The sequence below is a fragment of the Ochotona princeps genome, chromosome 9 (assembly GCF_030435755.1).
Source record: "Ochotona princeps isolate mOchPri1 chromosome 9, mOchPri1.hap1, whole genome shotgun sequence".
NCBI classification, from domain to species: domain Eukaryota; kingdom Metazoa; phylum Chordata; class Mammalia; order Lagomorpha; family Ochotonidae; genus Ochotona; species Ochotona princeps.
The window spans coordinates 77,463,767-77,474,274 of record NC_080840.1 but is presented as its reverse complement, the minus strand read 5'-3'; the positions used below and the strand labels follow the sequence as shown (position 1 = coordinate 77,474,274).

Below are 10,508 nucleotides of genomic sequence, written 5' to 3'. Positions count from 1 at the left end.
AAACAGGGCCTGGTGCCGTGGTCTAGTGGCTAAATTCCTCGCCTTCATTGTTCCAGGATCCCATATGGGTGCTGGTTCTAATCCCAGCAGCCCCACTTCCCATCCAGTAGAATCCCCTGCTGCCCCCACCAAGCTTCCCCGGGTCTCACATGTACTGGTGGGTGCTGCAGCCGGTCTGGCATGTTCTGCCTCACCTCGGCATTTGTTGGCTGGTGCTGTAGCCTGGCCTGGCATGGTTTGTACCCATTTCCAGCTCATGCAGGTGGGCAGTGCCACCCAGCCCAGCCTAGCTAGCCCTCAGTCGCAGCCCTAAATGTGAACTGGTAGGTACTGTCGCCTGACTCAGCCTGTCCTGCACCCTGTCCTGGTTCTCAGATCTGCCAGTGGGTGCCAAGAACTGGCCCAGCATGGCCTGCCCCCATATCTGAGCCACAGGTGTACTGGTGGGTACTGTAATCGGGCCTGGTCTGGGCTGCTCCCTGCCCTGGTTCTTGTGCTTACCTGCAGGGACTGTGTCCTGACAGGTGTTCCCGAAGCTCCTCTATCAGGTCTCCTCCAAGTTCTTTCAGAAAAGCAGAAATTACGCCATCACAAGTGTGTTCTCAAGTACTCGGAAGTGTCCTGGGTTGAAGATAAGATTAGTTTTGCAGTTAGGTGATGATACATTAGGAGACTGTAAACCATTTTGGAACAGGAAAAAATCGAAATAGTGGCAGACTATCCATACTTACTGTATGATTAGATGAGAGTGTAATATGAAACAGAAGTTAGGATAAGTTGAATTTGAAAAAGAAAATCTAAGGGAGTTACTTTGGGATGAAACCATCATCCTCACTGCTAACACTCTCCTTAGGGATCCACACAAATGAATCATTGCAACTTAGGAACTCCAAATGCATGGAGTATCTTCGTGCATCAATGAAAAACGTCCTCAGCTAAGACGAATTAAAAAAAAAATCTTTCCAAAGCAGCTGGAAGATGGCCCCAGTGCTTGGGCCCCTACCACCCTCAAGGCAGACCCTGATGAAGTTCCTGACTTGGGCCTGGTCCAGCCCTGATCTTTGAGCCATCTGGGGAACCACAGGGCAGCTGGAAAGATTTGTGTGTCTCTCCTGCTCTCTCTGCCATTCTTGCCAACAAGTACCTGGTCAACTTCTGCAGAGACAGCGCCGTTCCTGGCTCCCCAGCAGGTGGCGCCCCGCGCCCTGGCCGCACGCCCGCTGCGTCCCGCCGGCAGCACAGAGGCTCGCGCGGCCCGGGAGCGCGCACGGCCGGAGCTCGGGCGGCTGGCAGGCGGGCTGGCGCCGGTGGCGTCGGGCGGCAGCAGGGCCCATGTGGAAGCTACTCCCGGCCGCGGGCCCAGCCCGAGGTAAGGACAGAGAAGGGACAGAGGGCCCGGGTTCTGGGGAGCGGCCGCCGCGGGGAAGGAGGTGTGGGAGCGCCGCTTCCGGTGCGGTGCCCTTACGTTCCGGGGCACGGGGCAGGGGGCACGGGAAGGAAAGCCGGGGTCTGGCGGGCGCGTGGTGGTCCCGGCTGCGCCGTGGCGGGGAAGGCCGCTGTCCCCGGCCCTGGGGCGTGGGCGTGGGCGGGTGGACGCCCGGCCGTGTCCCGCGCTGTGCAGTGGCCGGTGGGCCCCCGGCGCTGTGCAGTGGGCATGGGCGGTGGGCGGCTGGCCCTGCGCTGAGCCCTGGCTGAGGAGGCTGAGGAGAAACAGGTGCACCGAGCAGCTTCCTGTGGTCTCAGACGCGTTCCCGCGCTGTCAGCAAGAGGGGGTGGCCCAGACTTTCTTTTTGAAAAAAGACCAGATCTTGCATCTCCGAGTTCAGTGCCCTAGATGTGTCCAACACTGGGGCTGGCCAGGCCCGAGCCAGGAACCCCGGGATGCAAGGGCCTCAGTTGCTGTCTGTCAGAGTGCGCCTTGGCGGTGCTGGGACTGAAGCCCCTGCACAAACCTGGGATGCTGGTGTCCCAGGGGAGCTGCCCCAAAAGCCAGGCATTCACCCCGCCCCTTTGTTGTGTGTCTGCACTTCTGTAGGAGAAGTTGCTAGTTGCCTGCCTGCTGTTTGTGGTCCTTATTGGCTGATCAAAGGGTGAGCCGGTAAAGCCATGATAGCCTGTGTGCTCAGGGTGTTGACATTGTGATTGGGAAAAGGGTCTGCAGAGAGGCAGTGTTGACTGGCTATGTAAGAGGTTTAAAGAAAAGAAAAGTTAGGAACTCTTTGTTTCATTTGAATGAGAGCAGGAAATACAGAGAAGTCCTCCATTCTCGGGATGGCCTGCATGGCCAGAGCTGGACCAGTGCAAAGCTGGGAGCCAGAAGCTTCGTCTCGTCTCCCATGTGGATACAGGGGTGCAGGACGTTGGGTCGTGCTCCACTGCTCTCCCAGCCACAAGCAGAGAGCTGGATGGGAAGTGGAGCAGCTTGGGGTTGAACCAGTGTCCACATGGGATGCCGGTGCTGCAGACTGAGAATTAATATGATCTGGTCCCTGAAGGACTTTTGTAAACACCAATACAGGCATCCCTATGAACTTGGACCAGTGCAAGGATAGACCATAAAGATTTCAGTTTTTCTCATGGGTCTCAGGGTTCCTGTGGATGTGTGGAAAGAAGACAGACCTGAGACAAATTGAGTTTGGCACAGCACACCTGAGGAAAGGATTCCTGAATCAGGATGTGGACAAAGCCAGTGGAGATTGGGAGAGCAGTACCCAACAGTCCAGCAGATAGTAGGAGGTGACTTCCAGAAGCAGCCAGATTGGTTAGTTGCAGCTCACTGGTGGCCTGCACTGAGTGTGCAGTGAGAAGGCATTTGCCCTGCAGGACCTGGTCTGAGTAGGTGACAAGCTGAGACTTAGCCATCTGTTACGGGGATAGCACTGCTAAGGGTGGACATTTGGCACTGTGTAGCAGGGCTAGCCTGGGAGTCCTGTTCAGCCCTGTCTCCACTGTTGGCTAAAGTGCATCCTTGGGCACAGCTCAGAGTTGAGTTACTGCCACCTGTGGGCTGATCTAGTTTGAGTCCTGTGCCCAGATACCATGGATGTTTGGGCAGTGAGTCAGAATGTGTATCCCTGTCCCCCAAATAAGTAAAGTATTGTAAAGTAAAAATTTAAAACCAAAGAATAGGGGCTGGTGTGATGGCTCAACTGGATAATCCTCTGCTGTTAGCACTGGCATCCCATATGGCCACCACTCCTACTCCCAGCTGCTCCACTTCCCATCCAGCTCCCTTCTGCGGCCTGGAAAAGCAGTCCAGGACGACCCAAAGCCTTGGGCCCTACACTCAACATGAGAGACCTGGAAGAAGCTCCTATCTCCTGGTTTCAGATCAGCTCAGCTCCGGTGTTGTGGCCATTTGGGGAGTGAACTGTTGGATGGAAGCTCCAATCAAGTTCGTATTGGGACTTTACTTAGGATTTCAGTAAATGTATAATTTGGGAAAGCATTAATTCCTTTCACTGTTGTTCCTCCTGGAGAGAAATGGTATGCCCTTGCATGAATGTAGGTGATCTTTTGTTATTCCTCAATAGGGTTTAATAGAAAATGTGAGTTTAACTTATGTGAAACTGATTCATATTTAAATAGCAAACTAAATGTTTTCTTGAAATATCATGAGTTTTATCCTATATAATGTACACATGTATGTATATGTGTTTGTGTCTCTTTATTTTATTTCTCTTAGAACCGTACAGACTTTTGACTGGCACTGAGTACATCATTGGAAGGAAAAACTGTGCTATACTAATTGAAAATGATCAGTCTATCAGTCGAAATCATGCAGTGTTAACCGCTCATTTTGCTGTGACCGACTTGGTATGTTCCTGATTGTATTTTGCTAGCTTGCAGTGAGAGTTGAAATCACAGTATATTGCCTTGATGTGAGAGAGAGCTGTTTGAGCATTTTATGCTTTTGTTTTAGTGACTTAGAAACTTGGAGAAAGTAGGTTGTAGTTGTGTTTGTTTACTTAACAAGCATTGAATGTTCCCTGGTGAGAGTTACTGGGCTTAGCTGTGATGCATTCATGATGCTTGCTCTTCAAGAGAGTATGTGACTGATGGACACAAACTCTGGGTGTGTAAAGGGAGGCTCTGCAGTGGGAATGACGGTGTTCCTGGGAAGACAACTGTTGCTTCTCATCCACAGCTCTTTTGAATAGCTTGGAATGTATTTGTTAGCTTTCACCAGAACCACGGGTGATGAGAGTAAAAATATATGAATAAATATGTTCAAAATAATCGTGGTAGTAACAAGAAAGTAAGCAGTTAGTTGGAACAAATGTGACAAATGCACAAATGATGGATTGTTTACTGGCATTTAGGTTTTGTGTCTATTTGTGTTGTAGAAAAGCATTATTATAGAAGTTCCTATAGAAAAAGTAAAATTATTACCAAAAGTCAGAACCTCTAGGCTTTATGCCTTGTTTTCATTCGCCCAGTGTTTACCATGTGCTTTTGATAATGTAAACAAAACAAAATGAAAACTTAGGACTGAAGCTGACATGGTATGCATGAGGCAAACTGCTGCCAATCGTCAAATTCTCCAGTGTGTGAAATGGAAGGATTGGGAAATTTACAGAAATAAAGAAAAATGTGTGTTCCAAGAGTTGTAATTCTGAAGTTCAGAGGTTTTCTTAAAGGGAGATATTTATGTTAATTCCTAATGAGTCCTTTGAAGGCAGCCAAAACAGTAGCTGTCATTCCCTCTGGTGGCAGGAGATCCAGCTGTTTCCTTGTTTTGCCCTTTTCAAAAGTTATCAAATGTCTCCCGTCTCCCCCTGGATTGTATGTACTTGAGCTGTAAAAGACTTGTAATTACTTATCTAATTTTCAGAGTCAAACTGATGAAATCCCTGTATTGACAATCAAAGATAATTCTAAATATGGTACCTTTGTTAATGAGGAAAAAATGCAAAATAAGCTTCCCCAAACTTTGAAGACAGGGGATAGAGTCACCTTTGGAGTGTTTGAAAGTAAATTCAGGTATGGATTTGTTTATTTAATTTTTGTTGTTAAAGCTTTATTTTAACATGAAAGGCAGATAAACAGAGAGAAGGAGAGACAGAAAGATCTTGCCTTCACTAGTTCACTCCCCAGGTTGCCACAACAGCCAGAACTGGGCCAATCCGATGCCAGGAACCAGAGCTTCTTCTGAGTCTCCCACATGGCTGAGGAGTCCCACGGCTTTGGGCTGTCCTTGACTGTTTTCTCAGGCCACAAGCAGGGAGCTGCATCCCCAGTTGGGGAGCTGGGGTGTGAACTGTTGCCCATATGGAATCCTGGTGGAAGCTTAGTCTACCAAACGACGGCGCTGGCCCCAAACTTTAAACTATGTTAAAGTAGACAATTTTATTTCACAACAATTGAATTTTAAAGAAAAGATTTAAGGATTATAAGATGACAGTATAATTGACTTCCCGTTTAGCATGGCAGTGAACTTTGTGTGGTTAGTGCATTTTGGTCGATCATAGGTGGTGGGTGACAGGTGCATAAAAGTTTGTGTTAGTCCCTGTGAGTTGTGATAGGAGCCTCGTTTGTTTGATGCTTCATAATTGAAAATACAATGTTGATGTGTTCTTCTTTGGGAACACAAGACTTAGGAAGTAAGAATTTCCTAAGTTACAAATGTATAGTGTGTCAAAATTAAGTTAATAATATGTTGTAAGCTTAAAGTTGTAAAGTACTGTAAATTGTCCTCTCTGTAACTGTGATAATGCAACTTTATTGTCATTCACAGGGTGGAGTATGAGCCTTTGGTTGCTTGTTCTTCTTGTTTAGATGTGTCTGGGAAAACTGCTCTAAATCAAGCTGTATTGCAACTTGGAGGACTCACTGTGAACAGTTGGACAAAAGAATGTACTCACCTTGTCATGATGTCAGTGAAAGTCACCATTAAAGTAAGTTGAACTGTGTTGCCATATTAACACAAGTTCTGGGAGCTTGAGTGTGCTCACCCACAGCCCAGAGTTAGCACCATGTGTCTCTTCTGTCAGATTGTCTTCCTCCTGTCCCTGACATTGTCTCATGGTCTCATGCTCCCTCAGTTAAGCTCTAATCACACCAAGATTTCTTTGATGTATCTTTAATGTCCTGAGATGTATAGATATGTTCCTTCCAAAGATGCTGACTAGTCATTAAAACAGTGATGTATTTTGGTATGTTTTCAGATTTTGCGTTTTCATCAGCTTTGATAGATCCAAAGGTAATTGAAGAATGGCATTAAGATGTGATTCGTTAGACAGGCTGACAGTGCAGAAAGATATGTGGGATTGTTTTAGGCTGAAAAGCAACAAATACTTTGATTCTTTTGTTTAAAGATGCAAAAACCTTTAGTTATAATTAATTAAATGGTAGTGTTATGTTCTAATTTATGTATAAATAACTCTTACATGTATACATCTATGTGTGTGAAATAGCTGTCAAAGCGAAAGGCTCGCTGCCCAGATTGAACCTGAAGTTAAACATGTACCATGGGAAAGGTAGCCCTGAACAAAGATAGTTCCCTCTTGGAAATTTAGGACATTGATTTTATAGCTTCTGCAGCATGACATATCAAAAATACTCACATTGATAAACTCACAGGCAATAGATTCATAGAACATTTGTAAAACCAAAAATCATATGCCCCATTTTGGGACCTTAAGATATTAAGTTATTTAAATGGAATAGGTAATGATACGTGGGTTTAGAAGGCCTGAAATAAGGTCGCAGATGCTTTGATTGTCCTAGGAGACTTTGCCAAGTCCTCAGAGCTGGACACTTGTAGTAACTGACATGCCAATGCCCACCATTGGAGACACCACCATGGAGTGTGCAGCGCTTCCTCTAGTGTTTCTAACCACTTTTTGCTAAAAAAAAATAAATCTGATCATTATATTATTTTATTTTTTGGTCATCCTTCCCAACTTATATTTAGGCTCATAGGTTTTCTCTTGCTTGTGTTTTGTTTTGTTTAGATTATTGAAGGTTAGAGCCAAAGGGAAACCTGAGGAGTATTTAGTTCAGCTTTTATTTATTTCTTTTTTTTTTAAAGATTTATTTATTTTATTACAAATTCAGATATACAGAGAGGAAGATCTTCCGTCCGATGATTCACTCCCCAAGTGAATCGCAATGGCTGGTGTGTGCCGATCTGAAGCTGGGAACCAGGAACCTCTTCCGGGTCTCCCATGCAGGTGCAGGGTCCCAAAGCATTGGGCTGTCCTCAACTGTTTTCCCAGGCCACAAGCAGGGAGCTGGATGGGAAGTGGAGCTGCCGGGATTAGAAGCGGCGGCCATATGGGATCCCGGGGCGTTCAAGGCGAGGACTTCAGCCGCTAGGCCACGCCACCGGGCCCAGCTTTTATATTTTGAAGAGCAATTTGAGACTTGGAGCAATTAAGCACTTTGCCCAGAATCGCATGTGTTGGAGTTTTATTCAGTCCTCTGTTGATTGCATTTCACTACTTCCTGTTGGATTTGGATGATCTCATTCACATAGGAAGTTGATACCTGTCAGATTCCAGTCTTTAGAGATGCCCTCAATCTGGTCACTCCTAACACCTGCATTATTGAAAACATCTGTATAAACTGTATAGTTGGATTATTTCCTAGAATATGCCAGATCTTTCTTATTTTAATTGCCTACAGTAGTATTCTCTAGTCCTTTTCTGATTTTGTGGATGTATGTTACTTGAGGCTTATAGCTTGATTCCCGTTAGTTCACGGTTTCTTTCCCTCTTTATGTGTGCATCAGCTTCCACTGAGCCTAACCAGTTGCTCCTTGATTTACTTTGTTGAAGAGGCTTTATTCTATACTCTTACTCCTTCTGAAAGCAGTTAGGCTCCAAAATAATTTCCATGTATTTCATAATGTGTATTGCCTCTGCAGGATGGGTTAGATTTCTTCAGCCTGAAAGTATACTTGTAATATTTTTCAAATTGGAATGCATTTTAAAAGTCTTGATGTTATTCTGCCTATCCAAAAGGACTACTGTGTCATAGGCTCCTGATAATTGAGTAGTTCTGGTTTGGGATATAAAACTGAGCAAATATGAATTTCTATTTTACAGATTGTGACTTCATTTATGAATTTAAGGAAAGAAAACAGTTATTAGAAAGGCATCTTTGTCATTTATAACATCAATTTTTTCTTTAGAAGAAGCTATCATAATGACTATATTATAGCCACCTATATTTTCTTCCTTTTAGACGATTTGTGCACTCATTTGTGGATGCCCTATTGTCAAGCCAGAGTATTTTACTGAATTTCTCAAAGCAGTTCAGTCCAAGAAACAACCTCCACAATTGGAAAGGTATATTTTGTGTTTCTAATTAACAACATATGACTTAGAAAAGATAAGAGCATTGACTTTCGGTGAACTCGCTCTAATTCTAGATGTGATAGTTGCTTGGTTTTTGTGTGTGTGTATGTGTTCCATGATAATGAAATTGTTTCAGTTAGACTGTACAGAAAGAGTACCCCAAATTCTTAATTGGTTATTTCTTAGCTCTGTGAAACAGATGTTAACTGCTTATATATAACAAAAAAGTGTTGAAGGATGGTAAATAGGTCAGCATTGCTCATGTGCCAGTGTTGGGGTCATGGGTGAGGTACGCTTGAAAGTGGGGGTGCAGGAACCCTCTTGGAGAACCACATATTTGGACCTAAATGTTGACAGCACTGAGCATTGCTTTTGTTACCTCATTTCAAAACGAGATCAGCACTGACACAGTTGAGTAGCTCTAGATTAGTAATTACATCTATAAAATCTGAGCACACGGCTTGCTCTCATCCTAATTGCTTGTTAAAAGAAATGTTGATTGTTGGTCATTGCAACCAAATGTGTATGATTCATAAGAATTTTGTTTGATTTTGTTGGTACTGTGCCAGATTTGTGAGCCACTAGACTTGGAGATCTATTTATGGATATTGTTAGTGATCTTTAAAGCAGTAAGAATGATTGTTACAAGGGAAAGTATTTGTTATTATTTATTCCAGATTGTATGATCAAAATGCTGAGCGTAACAAAATGGTCAGTGTCTTTAGTCAGTTACATAGGACAAGAGCTTGTTTAGTCAAAATGCACAAATCAGTAAATTATAGGGTAATGTGACAAAATAGATTGTATATATATATATCCCCCCCCCCCCCCCCGTGGCACAGTTTACTTGAAAGATGAGGACACCACAGACACACACTTAGGGCTAGAGTGGCCAGAGAGAGGAAAGGCAGGAAAGAGGTTTTCTGCTTTAACCTTGTTATCTTGGGTGGGGAAGAGAGAGTGCCACTTGCCATTGGCTGGCTTCTTGTGATCCTGGAAAGAGGGGTGGTACCTAATACCACCCCAAGTCCCAGGTGAGGGGAGTGCCTCCTGGGAAAGGGGCCATTTGATTGACAAGTAGGTAGAGCACATTGCATAAGGTAGGGGAGCTTTGACTTCCAGTTGGTGATGCTAAGCTTGCTCCTTATGTGTCCTGTTTCACTCTCCCACTAAGAGATTTCCAACCCCTTTTCTTAAGGGTTGCTGAAGGATATACATTTGTCTCATCTTCTGTAGCTGCTTCTTACTGATTAGGTGTGAAGGTCTTCATGTCCTGGGTTCAGAAAGCTCTCCGCATCTCATCTCAGGGCTACATCTCAGGAGCCATAGAAAACTTAGCTGATTCTGTTGGCTGTGTCCATAGGTCACTGTCACTAACTCGGAGAAGTTTCTGGCCTTTTTTGTGTTTGAAGTGGCATCTGAGGACCTCAGCTGGTTTGTAGGAGCAGCCCCACTCATTCGAGTGCACCTGGGCAGGCTTCCCTCCTCCGCACTGGAGTCAGCGCAGGCAGCACAGCGTGCACTGTGTGTTTCAGCGCTAGCACACACAGCCCATTCTGTGCTCCCTGAGATTGCGGGTCCTGCCGTGTCTGGGACCAACCAGTCCCGAAAGCCTGGGGTTCTTGGTGACACCAGAGGGTGTTGGTGTGGATCACCCCATGATTACTGCCATGGGTGCGACTGTCTGGAACCTGTTAGACCCTAACCTGCTGCCCCAAAGCCATCAGTGTGGCCAGATTGTACATTTACAAGCTTATATTGTTTCTATAGAATGAGTTGATATTTAAAATGGCCTTAAGTTTAAGGGTGTTAAGCAAGTTAAGTATTTCAAAAGTATTTTTATCAGGATTTTGTAGTGTTTGTTACTAATTTTTTTATTTTTTAAGGATTTATTTATTGTTACTGGAAAGACAGATCAGATTTTTGGAGAGAGGGAGAGACAGAGACAAAGATCTTCCATCCACTGGTTCACTTCCCAAAGGGCTGCAACATCCAAAGCTGAGCCGATCTGAAACCAGGAGCCAGGAGCTTCTTCTGGGTCTCCCACATGGGCACAGGATCCCAAGGTTTTGGGCCATCCTCTGCTGATTTCCCAGGCCACCAGCAGGGAGCTGAATGGGAAGTGGAACAACGGGAACACAGATCAGCTCCCTGGGGGATGCCAGTGCTTACAAGACAAGGATTTAACCTCTGAGCCATCAAGCT

General features: G+C 45.1%; 1 protein-coding gene across 6 annotated transcripts in view; it reads left to right on the top strand.

Annotated features, from left to right (window-relative positions):
- The first annotated feature begins 1,162 nt into the window (after window positions 1-1,162).
- The window catches only part of LOC131481164 (nibrin-like), a 38,402-nt gene continuing 29,056 nt past the window's right edge, over window positions 1,163-10,508 (top strand). For 2 of the 6 annotated variants that reach the window (XM_058668839.1, XM_058668844.1), the window contains exons 1-5: window positions 1,163-1,369; window positions 3,686-3,816; window positions 4,835-4,983; window positions 5,738-5,897; window positions 8,230-8,294. In XM_058668839.1, coding sequence (XP_058524822.1) covers window positions 1,333-1,369; window positions 3,686-3,816; window positions 4,835-4,983; window positions 5,738-5,897; window positions 8,230-8,294 — 542 coding nt within the window. In that variant the 5' untranslated portion in view covers window positions 1,163-1,332. Of the gene's footprint in view, window positions 1,370-3,685; window positions 3,817-4,834; window positions 4,984-5,737; window positions 5,898-8,190; window positions 8,295-10,508 lie in introns of those variants that run through there. The other 4 variants (XM_058668841.1, XM_058668838.1, XM_058668842.1 and 1 more) reach the window with 3 other exon arrangements.